Source organism: Alexandromys fortis, unplaced genomic scaffold, assembly GCF_014885135.2.
Source record: "Alexandromys fortis isolate MF-2015 unplaced genomic scaffold, M_Fortis_MF-2015_v1.1 scaffold_51, whole genome shotgun sequence".
Lineage (NCBI taxonomy): Eukaryota > Metazoa > Chordata > Mammalia > Rodentia > Cricetidae > Alexandromys > Alexandromys fortis.
In genome coordinates this window covers 9,012,190-9,034,650 of record NW_026067925.1, presented here as the reverse complement: position 1 = coordinate 9,034,650, position 22,461 = coordinate 9,012,190, and the positions used below count along the sequence as shown (strand labels likewise).

Below are 22,461 nucleotides of genomic sequence, written 5' to 3'. Positions count from 1 at the left end.
TGGGGGGGACACAGTGAGCCCAAAGCAGCCAGAATTCTCACTGACTATGTGGAGTCTAATAGTAGCCCTAGGTTGTCTCTCTGTGTACTACTATCTGGCAGAGAAATTAGTTCTAACTTGTATAAGCCACAGGTTCATTTCTTTTGGTGGTGGGGGTAGGGGGTCATGTGTAACTGAATCTAGTTAAATTAACATTTGCCCGCGCTATCCTGCCTGTCAACACAATGCTTTCATACCTCTGCTACTTCTCCCTTAGTAATTAGCATTCTTTTTGAAAATTTTTCCTTGTCTATCCAGGCTCTGTTAGATGGTTCTGATGAGATTTTATGCTACATTAGACTCCGTATGTGCAAGAATGGTGCTGTCTTTTCACCGTTATATTGCAGAGGCATAGTCAAAGGTTAGCATTAGCTTTAGGTTTAAGAAGTATTGGTGGTAGGCATCCTCTTGAATATCAACCTTCATCAGGCGATGAAAGGAGACAGAGACCCACATTGGAGCACCAGACTGAAATCTCAAGGTTCAAATCAGGAGCAGGAGAGAGAGCACGAACAAAGAACTCAGGACCGCGAGGGGTGCACCCACACACTGAGACAATGGGGATGTTCTATTGGGAACTCACCAAGGCCAGCTGGCCTGGGTCTGAAAAAGCCTGGGATAAAGCCGGACTTGCTGAACATAGCGGACAATGAGGACTACTGAGAACTCAAGAACAATGGCAATGGGTTTTTGATCCTACTGCATGTACTGGCTTTGTGGGAGCCTAGGCAGTTTGGATGCTCACCTTACTAGACCTGGACGGAGGTGGGTGGTCCTTGGACTTCCCACAGGGCAGGGAACCCTGATTGCTCTTTGGGCTGACGAGGGAGGGGGACTTGATTGGGGGAGGGGGGGGGGGAATGGGAGGCAGTGGCGGGGAGGAGGCAGAAATCTTTAATAAATAAATAAATAAAATAAAATAAATACTTTAAAAGGTGAAAACAAAGAAGTATTGGTGGTCTGTCTGGCTAACTAAAGGAAAAATGAAGTTGTTATATAACTTCCAGTTTTTAAGCAGGTCTAGGGTATTACTGAAAATGTTGGTACAGACAATGGTTAGTATACTAGGATCCATAGTTGTCCTAGAAACTTAAATTTAGGGTGCCCCCAGATGTTTACATACTCATAGTTTTTTTTTAATAGAAGCTTCAAATGACAGTGGTCTTAGAAAATTTGTCCCATAAGAGAACTGCCCCCAAAGATAGCCCTAATACACACTGAAATTGCATTAGTGTTCCAAGATTTACTGCAGATACTCCAGAGAATGGTGGATCTTATGTTCTGAGAGGAGGATGAACAAGCAAACATCCAGATAGTGATGCATGTTAAAAAGATCAAAGTGGAGATGAAGAGTGATATGGGATATACTTTCAATGTCACAGAAAGTTCTCAAGGAAGTACGTTTTCAAGAAAGTTCTCAAGGAAGTGCTGGGTAAGCACTTGCTATGCGGTGGGAAGACTCAAGTTTGGCTCTCTATAAACTATGTAAAACCAGACACAGTAGCATGTGTGTCTCTAATCCCAGGGTTCCTAGGACCAGATCAACTGGAGACAGGAGAATTCCCAGAAGCCCAAGAGCCTGGTTTATGCCATACAAACAAGAGACACAATCTCAAACAATGAGGAAGAGAAGCTAGCACCCAAAGTTGTCCTCTGCCCTCCACACACATACCACAGCACACATGCAAGTCACATTCCCACACATGAATGCACATACACAAAGACAAAGATGAAAACAAAAGCAGATGTAATCACACTACTTTCAGATTTTCCAAGGATAATACTTCTGTGTATTTTTTGAGTGTGTGTTTTACAGTTATGATCTAATCCAAAAATCTTTGATCTAATCCAAAATCTTATGAAAAAGGAAAGGTTTAAAGACTTACTTCCAATAGATTCGTGTTTTTTTGCTCAATTGCATAACGTAACAGGTCATAGCTCATTTCTATGATGTTATCAACATACGGTAAGCATGCTAATTGATAATCCAAACTTTTCACGCAAAAAATTCCAAGGCGCATCTCAATATCCATAGTCACAATCTGTTTTAGGTAGCTTCTGAATTTATGTATTACACTTTTAAACTCTGTTGATGTTAAGATCCCCATAAGTGGCAGTTTCGTACTCATGACTTTGGCCTTTTCTACCATGTAACAATACTTTAGAAAACTGCAGCTGTAATTGGTAACCAGGCCCATTGAATTACCAATAATGGTCAGCAGACTCACAATCTGTGAATGAAAACAATACACTAGTCAGCACTCACAGTCTGGGAATGAAAACAATACACTAGTCAGCACTCACAGTCTGGGGATGAAAGGGTTACTCAAACTTTTAACATAGGAATGTAAATGTACAGTTTGGCAAGCTGGTTGTTTCTGTTAGATAATGGTCTTTGTACAACTCATTCTGTTTAGAGCTGGGAGTAAATATTGAAATATGTTGGAAACAAGACCAAGCAATGTAGATAATTAACACTTGACTTTTATGCAAAGCTACTCAGATATTTAACTTTGTAATCAAGGAGTCAACTGAACTATATATTACAGAGACAAGACATCTATTTCATTACGTGTCACCTGAGCTTTAAGTGTCTGCTCTTAACATAGTCACAGACAAAGCCAGTCCTATGTATTTATTGTAGGGATAAGCCCTCCCCTTGGGGGCGGGCTGCCCTCAGGCGTATGTTTACTGATATAGTGCGCGGGCAGAGGCTGCGCGGGCCCTTCCGCTTGCTCTCCTGTTTCCGCTGGCTACCCCGCTGGAACCTTGGTTTTGTGAGTCTGTTTTGTTATTAAATTTGTTTAAATATCAATTACTGGTGATTTATTGATCCGACCGCTGCAATTTATGACTTCATCTAGTTCTTAAGACAGTTGTTTTGGACAGGACAGAGTCCATACACAAGCTGAGATAGTTATATTCTACTGTTAGTTTGGACAAAAATATATAGTTATGTGGTAAGGGAAGGGCTGGGGAATGGCAAGCCAACATATTGGCAAGCCAATGTTATAAAGAACCATAGGGAATAAAACTCATTTCCACAGTGGAGGTTTGGAAACCTGTGGTAAGTAGAGATCAGAGGCCATGGGAAGTCAAGTGTAGAGTCACTGGGATGAGTCTCCCATTGCCATGAATTAGCATGCTCTGATGTTTTCCATATATCATGTTCATATAGTAATTTCAGTGGGGTACTGCCAAGACATACAATCTCAAAACTTACTTTGTTTTGATAGTCAGCATCAGTTTCAAAAAGGATATGGTAATCTGGCCATCGAATGTGCTTCTTATATTTGACTATACTTTCGGACTCAATAGATAAATCTGGAACCGAAACCAATTCAATAATGGTAGACAGGCGAGGGTCTTGGTGAAGAGGAACGATTGTGGCTGGAACAAAGCATTGAAAAGTTAGCATTTCCACCATCACAACATCTTACAAATCTTACAGCTGCTAATAGATTTGACCTAGCACACTTAAGAGACCTGTCTCACACAGCAGCAAGTAAATATTTGACGAAACATAGAGATGGATTACTGCGGTAAGGAAATACGAGCCAACCACCAAGTCCTAGTGAAACAGAAATCACCAAAATGTGGTGTTGCTACCTCTCTCTTGAAGATAAAGGAACTTCTTAAAGGCTGACAATGCAACATTGGCAAAGGTTAGGAAAAACAAGAAAGCTTCATGCACCACATAAATAAATGTAAATAAGAATATCCTTATATATAAATATAAAGTAATCTTTCTATACTGAAAATACAATAATCTAAGAGTTCAAATACAACTAAACATATACAACAGATACGTAAACAGAGGAGGGACAACTGTTCCTTATATAAGAATCCTGAGTGATAAAAGTGTGAAGAATTAGAGGAAGAGAAACTCCTTTTAGGGAGAGCTGGTTGACCAGTGCAGGATTTCCCACTGATGAATGCTACAATCAACGGGCATGTTTATCAGCAGAAACATATTTGTATTATCTTCTGACTTTCCCAAGGATCACCTTAGACAAGTACTTGTGTTAGCATTACTAGTAACACAATGTGCAACTGCATGTTGGACATGTCTAACGACCCGAGACAATAAAAAGATAGCAAACTATCACAACATCCCTGCCTCAAATGCAACACCTCAAAACTTATCATGCGACAGTAGTAGACAAACCAAACTGATATATACTTATGGGAAAACTAACTAGTACATTAAAAAAAAATTCCTTAAGATCACAAAAGACAAGAAAGGGAGCTATCACAGACTGGAAGACTCAAGAGACACAAATGCAAAGCACAGCTGTGGACTCCAGATCCTGAACCAGAAAGCTGACATCAGCAAAGCAGCTGACCTCTGTCATTTCACAGTGCTGCTGTGCAGTTGCTTGTGCAGTTTTGATGATCACAGCATGGGTAGAGCATGCAGGAATGTTCTACTCTGCTCATGATTTTCATAGAAGCCTCAAGTTATTTTATAATGAAAATTTTAAAAAAATCAAATGGCAAAAACATTTTATATTGAGGGGAAAAACATGGAAGTGGTCAGATGTTTTTTTTTATTTTTATTTTATTTTTTTCAGATGTTTTAACTCAAGAGAGACCAAAAATTAAAGAAAGAAGGGAATAAATAAATTAAAGAAAGAAAGAAAGAATATCTAAGTGGCAAAAGGAATCTATCTACAGAAAGACTAACAGAGGACCTACTTCTTCATAGTTAATCTCCCTCCCTTAAATTTAAGAATCATTAATACATGCCTCTAATTTCCATAGAGAAGTAGTTAATTCCAGGTGATAAATTCCTGGGCAGAAACGAGTGTGCAGTGCTAAAAACGAGAAGGCAGTGGGGCAGCTCTATAGCACACGAACTTAGCAAACTACAGCAAATGACAGAAGAGTTGCCAAGGCTCCTAATAGTCCAATTTGTTCCTAAAACTTACTGTGAGAAATGAAGAAACTCTTTGACCAATGAAGTCACTGCCATGTAATCTCAGATTACATACATACAGCTAAAAATAATCATTTAAAATTTATTCAAGGTAGAAACAAGATCTTTGCAATGCTATGAAATAAAATTCAAATAACTCGAGCCTTAGGTTGCTTGCCCGATTCCTATCTTTCATGCTTTCTTTTTACAGGCATGCAGGCTAATCTTGATGGTCAGTTTGACTACATCTATAGTTTGTAATCTACTACAAGCCAAGTAGCTAGACACACCTGTGAGACCTTTGCTTGAATGGATTATTTGAGATGGGAAGACCCACCCTAAATCTAGGCCAAACCTCCTAGTGGCAGCCCACATAAAAGGACATGAAAAAAGGAAGCTTTTGCTTTATGCCTGCTTGCCCCCACTCTCGTGTCAGATTCATTTAGCCTGTACCCAAGGCATTTCTTCACTGGTATTAGAACGTCTTCTATGGGATCCCAGCATAGACTGAAGACTAGCAGCTCTCTAGGATTTCCCTGGAACTCCACCAACCAACTAGGCCGACTGTGACATCCAGTCTCATGGACTGAACAACTACCACTGGGAGCCAGCCACTGTTAGATTACCCAGACTAAAGCCTGTAAGCCAGTCTAACAAATCCATACACACACGTGTGTGTATATATATGCACAGATATGTATATGTACATACATGTATATATAAATATATATGTATGTATATACATACAAACTCATTCTATCAGTTGTTCCTTTAGAGAATTCTGACCAATACTGTGATATGCACACACACACACACACACACACACACACATACACCTTCAAATAATTCTAAATTAACATTGCTTGATCCTAAACACTGGAATACATGGTCTCTTATTTATATCTGCCTTATATATCACTGACTAAGAATATTGGATAATAATTTAAAAAGCATTGCCAAAGACGGAACTAAGCCTTTCAAATACTTACTTATATATTTTTCAATAGTTGCTATCACATTTTGGAATTGTGTTGAAAAATCCAGTCTGTTGGGATGTATGAAGAGGTTTGTTGGAAATTCAGAAAATCTGAGAGAAAACAATAAATAAACGTATATTCAATTGAATACAGTACCCAACAAAATACAGCTACTTTTAAAAATGTCTCACGCTTACTTATTATAGAAGTGCCCTCGCTCAGACTCAGTCTGGAGTCCTGTGTCTATCAGAGAAAGAGAAAGTAAAAACTTCTTAATATTTTAAAATGCTAGACAACAACTTAACATACATTAGTATTTTCTAAATATCCTGAGAGTCAATTCTAGAGACCGGCTGAAAGGGGTATTTCATCAGCGGCCCCTAGACTCTGATGCCAAGAAAGGAGCTCTCATACAGAGCCCCAGAGTGTGTTCTTTTCCTTTTCTGTGGATTTGGGAGATAAATCAGAGCCTCACTTGTGCTAGGTAAACACTCTACCACTGAGTGGCACTGCTGCTCAGGAGTCTGCACGCTTGGATGCCATTCCAGGGGAGCTCATCCTGATAAGGAGGGCCCAGAAGCCCCTGGTTGAGAAATCCTACATGTTTCAAGGTGAAAAGGATATTCTCACTCACATGTGCCACAGGCTGAGATTCATGTTCTATCACTGTTCACCTTAGCATGTGTGAACATCACACTATACAAACTAGCAAGGTGCAAACTTATTTTTTTTCTTTCAGTTATTATTTCCAGCTGCCAGTGTGCTTCTTTCGGTCTTACCTGAAAGGATCCATTGGAGGAGGGAACCAAACTTGCTCGGCTGATTGTATTTCAAGAGCAGGTCTTCACTTGAAGTTCTCACATAACTTCGTCTGTTTTCGAAGAGTTCGTCGTCATCACATGCCAGAGACTCGTCAAGGGTCTGGTCAGACTTCTGAGCCTTCTCTTCAGAGTCCTCTGGAGACCCATCCGAAGAGAGAATTCTCAAATATAGGTTTACTTCAAATATTGGTGCATATGTTCTTTTCAAGTCCATCTCCACTTTCCCTCTGTTTAAAATCTAATTTAGCAAATATGTCCACAAGACAAGAACAAAATATAGTAGGGCATTTACATTGTGATAATAGAGCTTACATAGTACTATAAATTATAACTATATTTACATGTCAAATAGCAAATAAGTAAAATATGAATTAACAACAGTGGAAAATTTGGGATAAGCATTATTCCAGCTTTTTACAATGATAGAAGAATGCACATGTGTGTGCATGTGTGCGTGTGTATAACAAACAATTATTGAGTTTTTAATTCAGAAACTTGCTATCCATCTTATATCAAAATTTGTGTTAATGTTTCTAAGGTGCATCTTACCACATTAACATCAGTGTCTGGTTTGGGTTCTGAGTTTTGAACAGAAGGAGGAGGTAAGCTTGGATTAATAAATTCTCCATCATCATTCGATATCTTTCTAGAAAAAATCTTCCTTTCTCTAGATTAAGAAATTGGAGGACATTTTATTTTTGAAATCACATATTTTAATGTTTAATATATGAGAATATGTAAAGAATTCCTGTAACTTAGCAAGCAAGAGAGGAAGAAAGAGAAGAAAGAAAGAGAGAGAGAGAGAGAGAGAGAGAGAGGGAGGGAGGGAGGGAGGGAGGAAGGAAAAAAGAAAAAAACAAGTGAGACAATTGTCAGTGTGGGAAAGGCTGGGATGGCAACTCAGTTGGTAAAGCGTTTGCCTTGCAAGTATAAGGACCTGAGTTTGAGTTGCCAGAACCCACATAAGAAGCCAGGCACAGCTACAACACATTTATATCCTCAGTGGTGTCAAGACAGGAGGCAAGAGCCCCCTGGACACTTGCAGGCTAACTAGCCAGGCCTATGTGTTAAGATTCCAGGTCAGTAAAAGATCCTGTCTCACAAAAAAAGGTGGAAGGCACCTCAGGAAAAACATCCAAGGTTGTTCTCTGATCTCCAAATGTAGGTGCCATACACTGTAAAGATGTTCCCCAAATATTAACTATGGAATTATATGACCCAGAAATTCTAAGTATACACATCAAAGAACTGAAATGAGGAGCTCAAGCAGATGTTCCAAACCAGTGTTCACAGCTGCATTCTAGCCGTAGTCCACAGGGAAGAGAGCCACAGGTGAGTGGGGGAGCAGTGTCCTGCAACAGACATCAGAGCACCATTTAGCCTCGAAAGGGAGTGAAATTCCCATACACACTTCAACATGGACGAGCCTTAAAGATATTACTATAAGTGGAATATGCCAGATAAAAGCAGCAATATTTATGACTCCAGATATGCAAGGTACTTAGAATGAGCAGATTCTTAGAAGAGGTTGCCATGGCTAGAACGGGGCGGGTAATGTGGGATTTTGTAAGAGATGCTGGAAGTGGATGGGGTGGCCGTACAACACTATACAGTATGTGACAGCACTGAGCGGCACACTTCAGATGACACCGTCATGCCACACAGATATCAGCTCGTGAAGATGACGTCTCACTGTAGCAGGAAGAGGAGCAGAATGGAAAACATCACGGTATTAAGTCTGAAATAGGGAGGATAGAAAAACAGAGTATACTTTAGGAGATGTCCATCAGCAAGGAGCTGTGGGCTGAACCCAGAGCCTCATTCATCCTCACACGTACTCTGTGATGTCCCTAGAGAAAATGACTTGAACCACTGTATTCAGAAAGATGGAGAACTCAGAGACAAACAGAAAAAGGCAATTCCAATACATGGAGGTTGATGGCATCGGATGGGAATAAGAGATGAGTACACCTAGAACTATCTGGTCCTGCCTAAAGAGACAAATTTGAAAAACAGGAATCTGGACAAGGGGGAAATATCAAAACTATTGACAAAAGGAACAGTGACTATAAATATAGCTTAAGGTATGGTATCAAGGACACAAGCCATCTTGATTTTTTTCTCAAGAGACAGAAACTCGCTGACTGGTTTAAAAGTCAAAATCAAATTATGTTTCTAAAATCCCTCATAAAAAACTAACAGAGGAGCCACTTCCAAAACAGATGCAAGATCCAAATGGTCCAACAGCTGCAGGACCCGCAGGAGATCAGAAGTTGCCCACACTGTGTTTGTGAGTGTGAATGGAGGCCAAGAGGAATCGCGATCTCCTGGAGACTGGCACAGGCCCTCACACTCACAGTTCCTGCTATACGGATAAAACAAGGAAGTAAGAGATGGGAGAATCCAGGATGTGGAAAAAGATCTCAAATAGCCGCAGCTAATTCTTTCACTGGAGAATAACCTCAACCCAGAGAAACATCACAGGGGACAGATCTGTGCTGTGTAGGCCAGAAATCAATAGGAGGGCACATGCGCGCACAGACACAGACACACACACACACACACACACACAAGCAAAACCCGAGATATTGCTACCGTGAGGGCCAGCCTTCAGTAGTTTGGAGATTCGGGGGGGAATGCAGTTTGGAGATTCGGGGGGAATGTACAGAGTCGGTGAACTAATCACTCAATTTGACTGTTCTACCTGAGGGAGTAAAACTTAACTCTCTTGGGCCAGTGAAAAAGGGAAAACACACACAGCTTTAGGGTTTCTTTATCATCTCCTTTCTTCTTTATTTCTTTTCTTTTTTTATGGTTTATTTAACTTTTTTTATGTGCATTGGTGAGAAGTGTCAGACCCCCTGGAACTGGATCTTCAGACAGTTGTGAGCTGCCATGTGGGTGCTGGGAATTGAACCCGGATCCTCTGGAAGAGCAGTCAGTGCTCTTAACCACTGAGCCATCTGTCTAGCCCCTTTATTTCTTTTCTATTCTATTCAGATGTATCCTTTCTGTCTCTCTAGGTGCCCTCACATAATTCTTGTCTATGTTTAGCCACAGGGCCTGGTACCTTTTCTCAGTAAGGCATTCTCATCTTGTTTTCTCTGCTTCTGCATTTCTGCCTTTCCTCTTCCCAGAATTCTCCTACTCTGGTTGGCCCAATTATACTTCCTGCCTGGCTACTGTCCAATGAGCATTTTATTAAACTAATACAAGTGAAAAATCTTTACAGTGTACAAGAGTATTATCCCACAGCTGGTTAAGTTAGGTTATATAATGAGTTTAAAGTAAACCATATGGTATATAGTGAGATCTTTCTTCAAAATGAAAAAAAAAAAGGAGTATGCAGAATGTCATGGAATCCTCAGCTGTAACAGCTAATTGGGCCCTGAGCAATAAATCTTCTTTCCTAGGTCAGGACAGCTGATCTCTTTTAATTGTAGAAATCCAAAATGTCTGACTGAATCCCATGCAAAGATATTGGATAAATAAAAATATTTCAGGCGTCTCACATTTCACTAGACTCTGTATTAAATAAAAATATACTCTGTTAAGGAAATTTATAACTTTAAGTGCCTACATTTAAAACAACCAGAAAGCACAAACAAATGAATTGCTTAATGATTCAACTCGAGACCTTGGAAAAACAAGAACAAATGAAACCCACTAGATAGCAATAAATAATAAGTATCAGAGCCAAACTTAATAGAAATAAAAAGAAAAACAACCACAAATCTAAGAGCTGATTCTTTGAGATGATAAACAGGATTGATAGACTCTTGGCCCAGCTAACCAAAGAGAGGATAGCCCAAGTGAACAGAATCAGAAATAAACAGGGAGACATAACAACAGATACCAATGGAATTCAAAATATTGTAAGAAAACACTGTGTTGCTTTTTTTGTTTGTTTTTGAGACAGGGTTTCTCTGTGTAGCTTTGGCTATTCTGAACTCACTCTGTAGACCAGGCTAGCCTCAAACTCGGAGATTTCTGTTTTCATCTCTCAAGTGCTGGGATTAAAGGTGTGCACCACCACCATTCAAGTATGAAAATACTGTGAAAACCTATACTCCATTAAACTATAAAATCTAAAAGAAATGGACAGGTTTCTAGGTTTAGCCAAACAACAAAATTAGATGAAGAAGAAAGTGACACCCCAGAGAGAACCCTAGCAATAAAGACACTGAGATGGAAAGCGGCAAACCTATATTTTTTGCTGTTTTTGCCGTAGACAATTTATAATTTTCTTACTACATAAACTAAGTGACGATTAGCTAACTCATCTAATGAACAATACAGTCAACAGTAGCTAGTCTGCACTGTTCTGCCACTAGTCCACCATTTTCAGCTGCATGGAAAGGGTGGGATGGACCTGTGTACCAATCATTATTAAGATTTAACAGCTGAAGTAGCCATGTTTTTAAGGTGTGAAACTCATTTCACACACAGTGAAGGTAGTCTGTCATAGAGCTTGAATTGAGGCCATATGTGGATCCTCGTTGGCCAAGGGTACCTACTATAAAGAATGATCTAAATAAAATGTATATGGATTGGTTCTTCAACTGAGGCCTTGCAAGACTAAGCTACCTGTGCCATGGCTTGTGGGTGCAGAAGCTAGGTCAATGGCTAACAGCTGTGTTAGCCATAGCTTAAAGTGAAATAGGATAGTGATGAAGTCCCTCATGGTCCTAAGGCGTACGTTTAAAACCAGCCTCTTGGTTGGCCTGTGTCTAGCACCTATGTCCTTGATGATTATTTCTTTAAATCTAGTCTAGACTTTTAAAAAATAAATTCCTAAAGCAAAACAAGCAAATAAAAACAAATAATTGGCCCATTTTTAAAAATGACCTTTTGATAATTCTCTAAAAAATGATTTATCAAAAGAAGAAATAAAAATTGCTAAGAAACATCTCAAAAAGAAAAGTTCATTGTCCCTAGCAAGTCAGGAAATGTGAATTGAAACAGCTTTGAGATTTCATCTTACCCAAGTCAGAATGGCAAAAATCAATAAATCTGTGTGCATAATTCCCAGAAAGCTAAAAATAAGCCCATTACATGACCCGGATCTACCATTCTTCGGCACATGCCTGAAGGACTCAACATTCTACTCCCCAATACTTGATCCGCCATGCTCGCTGTTGCTCCACTGAGAGTAACTAAAAAATGGAAACAGCCTAAATGTCATCCAACAAATGGATGATGAAAATGTAGTATGAACGCACCATGGAATATTATTCAGCTATAAAGCAAAAATAAAACCATGAAAATTTCAGACAGACAGACATACTTTTGAGTGAGGTAATAGATCCAAAGAAACAAATAGTGCACGTTCTCTCTCATCTGCTGTTCCGTGCTCCTAGTCTTTAGATGTGACTAAAGTCACCTAGAGTAACTGCAGAAACCAGGGAAGTGCAGGGGGATCACTGTGTGGGAGAGGAGCAGCAGAGCGGACGATGCCAGGGTGCAAATGATTGGAAATGTGAAATGGGGAAAATGTGTGGATCAATTGTGGGGGGAGGTAAATATATAAGCTGGAGGGTAAAGCAACAGTAAGGATCTCTGAAAAAAGTCATAAGACATATTATTATCTATTTATCTGACATAATAGTATCTCTCTCTTTCTCTCGCTCTTGTTCTCTCTCTCTATCTCTTTCTCTCTGTGTGTGTGTACAGATATATGGGTTAAATAAAAATATCCCATCTTTTCTGACAATGCTCCCTCTTAGAGCCACAGAACATGTAACAAAACTACCAACATCAGGCATGAGGAGCCCCCCTTTGAGTTGTTGGTCAGGGTTGTCTAAGAGACTCTTAAAACATCATTGCTCTTGGTTGTTTTCTACAGGTAGAAACTAAGTCCCTATTGCTGAAGACAACATGCACCTTGGACACAGAACCCAGAGGATGTGAACTGGAACTGACAAGAAAGCATCCTCTCTCAGGATTTTCTTAAAATTCAGAGAACAAGAGAATGTGTGGTGCCCAGTCCCCTTGATATATCTACAGCCCAATTCTGGGCTCAGGGACCATTGTGAGTGAGAAGGTTTTAAGAGTCAGAGGAGCAGGAACTTTGCTGTGAAACTGTGTCTCCTAGAAATGTGAGAGGAATGGGCTGTGCCTACGAAGTCTCATCAGCATGGCTACCGAAACATGACATGAATAAAAACACCGACAGGCATGCCAACACAGAACGGGGAAAGCTCTTGGAGCCGCAACCTTGACAAGAATCAAGGGCACTGGGGACTACTGAGCTGGAGAAATGGCCTTTCCTAGGTCTTCCCCCAACATCCAGTGGTCAGCCCGACGATCATATACACACAGGTAGCATTATATGAACTGAGCAGATTGTATCTGTGTGTTCAGTTACACACACGCACGCACACACACACATGCACACACGCACGCACACACACAAGCACACGCACACACACAAGCACACGCACACACACACCAACAATTAAGGAAAATGTCATGAATTTGAAAAAGAGGGGCACATGTGAGAGACTGAAGGGAGGAGAAACAAGGGGGAAATGATAAGATTTTTAAAGTAAAAACAATTATTATAATCTTCCCAATGGATTCAATACAATATCTACAAAAATCTCAGTTGTCATTTTTTTCTTTTTTTCTTTTCAGAAATTGGCACATTCATATAGAAAGGCCAAGAAAACATTGGAAACAACAGGAAGAGCAATGTTGGGAGACTGATGATTTCCTGATACAGAGTAGAGCCATCAACATCGTAAGATACTGACATAAAGATTGGCATTTGAATAAATGAAGTTGAGAAATAAATCTATGTTCTTATGGCAGGCTGGATTATGAACTGCCAAAAGAATTCAATGAAGAAACCTTTTTTTTTTCAACAATATTGCTGGGACAATGGAATGACCATATGAAAATGATCTTAGACTCCCATCAGGATGAAAAGATATAAATCTTCATGACCTTGGTTAGGCAATGATTTCTGGGATATTATCTAAAGATCAAAGAGGAAAACAAAGCAGATTTTATAAAAATTAATGTTCTTCTGTCTTCCTCTTTTTCTTTGCTTCTTTCCTGTTTCTGTCCTCCCATTTTTCTTTTTCTCTCCCTCCTAAGGTCCCATTCCCTAGCAGGCTAGCCTGGAACTCACTCTGCAGCCTTGGCTGCCTTTGACTTAGTAGCCTCCTGCATTCGCCTTTGGAATGCAGAGATCACAGGTATGTACCACCATATCCAAATCAAAATGTAAAACTCTTGTGCTCTAAGGAATACCATCACGGAAAGTGGAAAGATGATGCCTGGAATCTAAAGCACAGATACAACCCTATCTAGGAAGTCAGTTCGCCTAGTTTAAAAATGGAAGGCAAATTTGAACAGGCATTTCCCCAGTGAAAACAAATGGTCAACAAACACATGAAAAAATGCTCACCATCATTAGTTATTATAGAAAAAGGAATCAGTATTGTTACAATACAGGGAGCTACAGATCCCATAACGGTAGCTACTATCTATCAGGTATTTATCTGTGTTAGCAGCATAATGACATCGTCATCATTACCATCTCAACTTTATTTCCACATGAGGAAACTAAAGAATTTATTTCAAATTTGTTAGGCTAAATCATACAATTTAAATTCAAAATTTAGTGAGCATTTTATACAGGAACAAGATCTACTCAGAATTTAAAGAAAAAATAGAAGCTCTTCTTCAATTCATGAACAATATTAAGGTATTATTGATGAGAAATTCAGAAGTGATCATAAGTTATTTGCTACATGGGAGATTTTCAAAGTCTAGCTTTAATCCTTAGGTATTTCCTCCATAATTAGTAACATATTACAAGACTATAGCTTCCCTTTACTAGTTAAAATGTGCCACTTACCTCATGAGATTTTCATTCTTCTTTTCCTTTGAAAAGGGCATCCTTGCAGAACCAACGAATACTTCCAAAAGCTGGCTGACCGCAGAGTTCATGAGCTGGCGAATGAGTTCTTGAAACAGGTAATCAATCAGCCTTAAAAACTTCAAATTTGTTTCTAATAAAAACCGATACTGAGGCAGTTTAAAATGCATTGTGTCGATTTCAGATGGCTTTGACTCAAAGTATTCTTTGATATCTTTCTTTTCTGCAACCTACAATTTATAAAGCAGTTGGGAAACATGGCATTTCCCTAGGTTAATGTGGGTGATCTGCCGCTTATAGTATTCTAATCAGCCTGGACAGTATATAAAGCTAAATTTTATCATCAGCTTTCATCAATATTTGACATCATGTTTACACTACATTCAAACATCTGTCAAGAAGAGAGAGTCCTTGTGTGTTCTGGAGCCAGTCAAGTTCAGTCTCAGAGGCAGGTCCATCTGGAAGTCAGATGGGAATGGACGGGCAGGTGAGTGGCTCTAGCGGTACACACAGGGTAAGAAAGCCTAGTGGACAGTGTTCACTGCATTATTGAGGTCTCTTTATGAAACCCTCAGTGATGTTTCACTTCCTCTAGATGCTGCTCCTGAGCAAGGGTGTTTTCTTTATCTTAGGAACACTAAGAACGTTGTCACTAATCAGGTCTCTTGATATGTCACCTCAGGCTAGATAGGAGGCATCTTGATTACATAGAAATAGCTATAGTTCATACACTCATACATGTACAAATACATGTGTCATTGCATTCTGCATCATGCCTCCAAAGGTTCTTAGACACAGTAAATATGATACCAGTTGACAGGTTAGTTAACTGCCCATTTCCAGTACTTTTTTCAGGAATGCAATGTGGGATGCTCATTCAGCACACAGTGATGGGACAGAGAAATTCACAGAATTACCTTTAAGACTGTGCTTTTTATCTCCGCAATTGCCTTAGTCCTGATCTCCTCGAGTTGTACTAGTGCCTGGGTGGCTTGCTGTATCTGCTCTTCACAAAACTCGTCCAGAGCATAAGTGCGGGAAGTGTCCAGCTAATGGAACGGCAGTAAGTGGTGCATGGTTGAAAGAGAAAAGTTACTTACCAAGAGCAAGAGACAAGGCATAAGATCACCTTTCCACGGCATGCTGAAGAGCATCGCTTATCATCTCTTTTTTATATACTTCGTGCTTTACATACCCTGGCTTAAATGTTCTTCCATTGTAAATACTCATAGTTGAATGCAATTAAATCTTTTTGTTTTTACTTTTGAGTCAGGGTCTCACTGTGTAGTTTTGGCTGGCCTAGAACTCACTCTATAGACCAGGCTGGCCTGAAATTCATGGAGAGGAGCCTGCCTCTGCCTCTCAAGAGCTGGGATTAGAGCCATGCATCACATTATGTCCATCATAACTAAATCTTAATAAAAAGGAAAATACAGCATTATTTTAAACCATAGCTAAATTTCTGGAACAGAAACCTTAAAAATTTTATTTTCCTAAAATTCAGAAAGTTAAGGTATTGTCTATGAAATGAGGAAAGCACACTAATTCCACACTTACTTTTTGCTTTCTGAATACCAATTATCTGTTAACTCAAAAGCACTGAACATGAAACCCAGGATAGAGCTGGGCTAGAAAAAAGGCTCATTTGGTAAAGTTCCTGCTGCGAAAGCCTGAGGACCTGGGTTCGGGGCCCCAGCACACACACAAAGCTGGTGTGGTGTTTATCTGTAACTGTCGTGCTGGGGAGGCACAGATAGAGCAGTAAGTCCCTGGAATTTGCTGGCCAGCCAGTCTAGCCCATCACTGAATGCTGACTTCAGTGAAAAACGCTGTCTCAAAAACTAAGGGGACCAATAGAAGACCCCAGACACGCATCTTTGGCTCCACACACATACATGACCATGTGTTGTAGGGTGTTTGATCACACTGTGAACCCTGAGATTGTGTTATTTACTGGAAAACCTGATTCTAGTTATGGTGTGGTCCAGCTCTAGCACACACCTTTAATCCAAGAGCTTTCTACTTATTGTGACCAGGATTAAATAAAGTCAACCATTGTTCAAGAGGAGGAACAAGTAACCAACTGACAGGAAGTAGACAAGAAAAAAACTATAGAGAGTAAGAGGGAGTGAGGAGGATGAAGAGAGAGGTACACAGGAAGTAGAAGGAAGAACACTGAGTTTGATGAGTCTTGTTTAAGATGGAGGAAAAGAAAAGAGAAGCTTCTGGAATGCCAGTGGAGGAGGAAGGTCAGCTGGGTGCTTACTCTGCCTCTCTGAGCTAGCAGGTTTTCACCCCAGCATCTGGCTCCTGTATCTTTATTAGTAAAATCAAATGATTGAGATTTTGCATGCGCACACACACACTCACACAGAATAATGCAGACACACACAAGCTAAAATTAAATAACTGCTATATATTATTGGGAATCCCACAGGGACTAATTTCCAGCAACTACACAATTAGTTTTTTTTTTTTTTGTAATACAGAATGGCATAATCCATTCAAGCATGTGCTCCCACTCATTCTTCTTTCAACATTTTCTTATTTTTCTGTGCCATGTTAACTCTCTTGTCAAAACATTTCATCAAGAGCCGGGCAGTGGTGGCACACGCCTTTAATCCCAGCACTTGGGAGGCAGAGGCAGGCAGATCTCTGTTAGTTTGAGCCAACCTGGTCTACCAGAGCCCGTTCCAGAACAGGCTCCAAAGCTACAGAGAAACCCTTTCTCGAAAACAAAAATAAATAAATAAAAATAAAAAAAAAAACAAAAAATTTCATCAATAAATATGCAGACCTTTTTATCCCTAGGTGTTGTGGAATATTAGTTTAATATGTGTTATATTCATTTATGCTGTGGAACACTCGTTTAACGATACAAAGATGTGCTGCATGTCTCTAATTCTGCAGAGCTGTGTTACTTTGCCTGTCTAAAATATCTAAGTGGTCTCATAAAGAACTGAATGGCCAATGGCTAGGCAGGAAAAATGACAGATGGGTTTGGCAGACAAAATAAACAGGAGAAGAAATCTAGGCTACAGAAGGGAAAAACAGGGAGGAGCAAGAAAAGGAGAAGAGGACTCAAAGGGGCAGCCAGTCAGTCACACAAGCAGTCAAGGAGTGAGAAAAGGGAAGACAGACATATAGAATAAAGAAGGGTAAAAAGCCCAGAGACAAAACATAGAATAAGAGAAATGGGTGAATTTAAGTTAGAAAAATTGTCTAGAATTAAGCCAAGCTAAGGTTGAGCATTCATAAATAAGAACTGGGTGGCTCCCAAAGAGTAAAATACACCATCTACACCTAGATGTCATCGTTTCAAATAAAGAAGCCTGGGATCCAGCTGTACTATTTGAATTGACTCATTTTCTCCTCTTTGTCCCTTGTCTGATTATTAGATTCTAATTTTTCAAGTAAAATACCTCAAAAATTCCTCCTCATTCATGGTTTCACTGCCAATATTATTTTATGCCTGTGTTAATTAATAACATACTAATCAATTTGTTAACTCCATTATTTCTGCACTGCTGATTTCTTTTCAAACCAGGAATGTCTCTAAACAAGCGCAATCAGAGACTCTCAGTCATTGCTCGCTTTAGCAACAGTCCCCAATGTACTTGGCACCAGGGTAACTGAGACACCAGTCAACAGTCTACTCTGTCGCACTTTCCCTGTAGACAAGATATAATACCTGACTGCTTATCAAGCATCCAAAACGCCTTCCAAAACACCCAGACTCCACTCTTAAATGCTAAACATAATCCAAAATCCCTGCCTTATTCTGTCAACATGGACAAAGCTTGTTCTCTCTCAGTTCTGTCATCTTGATGCTCCGAGAGAAAGCTGATAGGACCTGAAGTCTCCAGGGAACCCTAATAGCCTGTCTGTCATTGTCAGCACTGCTGGCCACGGTGTCTGAGGCACAGACTTACAGATTTTCCAAACTGCTTAGCTTTCCTAATTTATATTAGTTTTCCTAATTTCCCTTTCCTTTCTTTTCCTCTTTTTTCCTCTCCTCTTTTTCCTCTCCTCTCCTTTTCTTCCCTTCCCTCTTCTTCTTTCTGTCCCCTTCCCTCCCCTTCCCTTCCTGTTTCTTTCCCCTTCCTCTCCCTCTCCTTCCTCTTCCTTTTCCTCTTCCTCCTCCTCTTTCTTCTTCATTCCTTTTTGAGACAGGTCTCACTATGTAACTCTGGCTGGTCTTAAACTCATAGAGATCTGTCTGCTTCTGCATCCCAAGCACTAGGATTAAAAGGTGTGCACTTCCATACCTGACTCATTGTTTGAAAGTTTTATTATTCAGTTAATCATAAGACAATATAAAATTGGCCATTTCTATTTCACAAAAACCATAGAAAGATGTTTCTCCCTGAATTGTCTCCCGGTTAAATTGAATTTAATACTTTTGAAATAATATTCATCCAGGAGTGGTGACAAAGGCTCATAATCTTAGCACTGGAAAAGCTTAGGCAGGAGGATTATAAATGAGAGGCCAATCTGGTCTCTACAGCAAGGCCCAGGTCAACTGATGTACTCTGAGAGATCCTGTCTCATAAAATTTAGGGGAAAAAAAGACAGAAGTTCTAATACTAATATCATCAATGTAGATATACAAAATACAGCTGAGCAGTGGTGGCATGCACCTTTAATCCCAGTGCTCAGGAGACAGAGGTAGGCAGATCTCCAAGTTCAAGGCTACCTTTGTCTACAGAGTGAGTTCTAGGACAGCCAGAGAAACCCTGTCTCAACAAACAAATAAACAAACAAAAAAATCCAAAACAAAGCAAAACAAACAAATATGTGTTATCCATAGTGATTAATTGATCTTCCTGAATTCTTTCACTACCTCAAAGAATACTGAACAATTAATTACTTTATATCATTGATTTTAAACTTACGTGGATTTAAGTATTATGTTAGGCGTGGATCTTATTACATTTGTATATTCAACACAAAAACATTTTTGAGGTTATCAAATTCATAACTTGTACAAGTCCCTTTACCATTTCTCTTTATGAAGGTAGATGACCAGTTTTCCCTCCAGGATCTCCCTACAGACTGGGACAATAAAGTAAAATCTGCTGGAATCCTATTTTACTCTATATGAAGCACTTAAGTCTTACAGTTCTATGTGTTCAATCATTTTCAAAAAAGGTCTATTATAAATTATTTAAGTCAGGCCACTAGTAAGCTCATTTTTCCTAAAATCCTGAAACAGAAACATTCATTCATTTAAACGAACACCAGAGGCTGGAGTGACAACTCAGAGGTTAAGAGCACTGGTTGCTCTTCCAGAGGAACTGAGTTCAGTTCCCAGCAACCACATGGTAGCTCACAATCATCTGCAATGAGATCTGGTGCCCTCTTCTGGCCTGCAGGCATACATGCAAGCAGAATACTGTACACGTAATAAATCTTTTTTTAAAAAAAGCATTTAAACCAACACCACTGAATTCCATCTTGTGATGAATTCTTGACATTGAAAATATCAAGGGACAAATAGTGACTAACTGCCATGCATTAGAAATGATTAATTACAAATAATTTTTCACTTTAGAGAGACATTTAGCAATAATGGGCTTCAGTCACTTCTGTTGAAATATCAGTCAGCATGTCTAAGAAAGGCTGACTCCTAAAATTGACTGCCATGCTCTTTAGCACGACTTTATTGCCACAGTCATCCACAGTGATTGGCATACGGGTCGAGAAACCGCTGCTTCTCTTATTCAAACTCCCAGTTTCTGCACACCGGTCGGCTGGCAGGCAAGGCTTCCACCCACCTTGATAAGGCGTACGGCGGAGGGGTTGTCTTCATTGTTCTTTTTGAGGTTCAGTGCATCTTCAAAGAGGCCTCTTACATAAAGCAAGCAACTTTGAAATAGCTCATCAGCACAGAAAAGGTGGCCGTACAAGTACGATCTGAAAGGCAAAATATCCACAGGCTGAGCTCTCCTCCCAGATGAATAGAGCCAGCGATATTGATGCCACTGAGTTCAAGGAAGGTTAATATTTCCAGTTGGATTTCCAAGAAGTGATTTTGAAAATGAATTATATGTACCATCAACTTGTTAAATTTATTAAGTCTAAATAATTTTTTACAAGTAACAAGGAAAATGGTCACTGAATAAGGAACAATGTGGAGAATAATTCTGAAAAACTACTATCTGTAGCCTAAAGTAGAGAAGGGCTTTTTTCTTTCTGTATTGATTGCAAAGCAAAGACAAACTACAGCCAGCAATGCTGGCAAGCAGGACAGAATGGGAACAGGAGAAAAGGCAGAGAGGGAGAAAGGCGGCTCCTTAAATACTGGATTAGTCAGAGCAGAAGTGTTCTGTGAAGAATGGATCCTCTGCCTTCCATATTCCTTGTGTGGTAACACAAGAGACATTTCAATAAAGAGGATACACAGATGGCAGATAAGCACGTGAAGAGACAGTCAACATTAGAGGAATGCAAATTACTAATAACACTAAGAAAACACAAATTTAAACATGCTGAGATGTTATTACACACCCATCAGAATGTCTGAAATAAAAAACAGTGACAAAGCAAAAATTTCAAGGCTATGAAGAAATTGATGGTGGGAACACCAAATAGCTTAGTCATTCTGGAAATTAGCTTGTCAACTACTTCAAAAGCTAAGTACAGCCTGGCAGGTTTATGCAGGCCTACAATCCCAGGGTACAGGAGGCTGAGGCAGGAGGATGGTAAATTTTAGGCCAGCCTGGAATATACAGTGAGTCCCTGTGTCAAACAAACCAACAAACAATAAAACCACCCAAGCATCCAGTGACCATATGACTCAGAGTTATAAACTGGGCATTTACCTGAGAAATGGAAGCTCAAGCATACACAAATGTTACAGCAGCTTTCTAGGACAGCCCCAAACTCCAGAAGACATGCAAGTGGGCATCTCTAGAGAAGTGATTGAACAAACTTCAGTACACATGTGTCAGAGAACATCCCTGAGCACCAACCAAAGAAATATTACTATATGCACAGCTGAGGTGCATCTCCAGAGTGTTCTGCTAAATGAAATAGCCAGTTTTATGATATATGATTCTTTCTACATAACATACTTTACTATAGTATGATGGACAGGGAAAAGGCAAATCTATCTATCTATCTATCTATCTATCTATCTATCTATCTATCTATCTATCTATCATTGGATCATCTATCTATCTATCTATCATTGGATCATCTATTTATCATCTATCTTTCTATTTGTCTATTTTTCTATCTATCCGTCTATCTATTATCTATCTATCTATCTATCTATCTATCTATCTATCTATCTATCTATCTATCTATCTATCACTGGACCCATTAGAGCCACTGGTACATCTGAGAACCATCACATAGTACATGTCATGAGTCTGTGAACTTGCTTCCCACTTTTATTGTTTCTGACAAGAATGCTCCTTCAAAGACAAAACCACAGAACTAGAGCATAGACCAGTAGTTAAAAACAGATTAAGGAGAGACGCACGCAGCGGGTGGAGACCTGCGGACACCTGCGAGCAGACGAGGTCCACGGGGCGAACGGTGAGCCTAGACGGGTCCCTGAAGACCACCCTGTGTGGGGAGAGTGTTCTTGGCCCGCGGCTGGACACAGGAAACGGAGCGGGGGCATTCCCCGACCACCTTGACCCCCCGGTTAGCCTGCAAGGGCTGCTACCCTCCGCTGGGGCTGCTCCTCCTCTGCGGAGACCTCTCTCTCCCTGGCATATCCCAGATTACGCCCAGGGTCCTCCTTCACTCCCCCTCCCTTCCGCTGGGCGCGGGATCACCAAGTTTAGCCTGTTTGGGCACTGGATA

General features: G+C 39.9%; 1 protein-coding gene across 1 annotated transcript in view; it reads right to left on the bottom strand.

Moving 5' to 3' along the window:
- The window catches only part of Dnah14 (dynein axonemal heavy chain 14), a 225,140-nt gene that overhangs the window by 179,192 nt on the left and 23,487 nt on the right, over positions 1 to 22,461 (bottom strand). Inside the window, 10 exon segments of the mRNA XM_050142810.1 lie at positions 1,926 to 2,270; positions 3,263 to 3,429; positions 5,947 to 6,044; positions 6,132 to 6,177; positions 6,714 to 6,993; positions 7,305 to 7,422; positions 10,820 to 10,824; positions 14,619 to 14,873; positions 15,561 to 15,692; positions 20,421 to 20,559. Coding sequence (XP_049998767.1) covers positions 1,926 to 2,270; positions 3,263 to 3,429; positions 5,947 to 6,044; positions 6,132 to 6,177; positions 6,714 to 6,993; positions 7,305 to 7,422; positions 10,820 to 10,824; positions 14,619 to 14,873; positions 15,561 to 15,692; positions 20,421 to 20,559 — 1,585 coding nt within the window.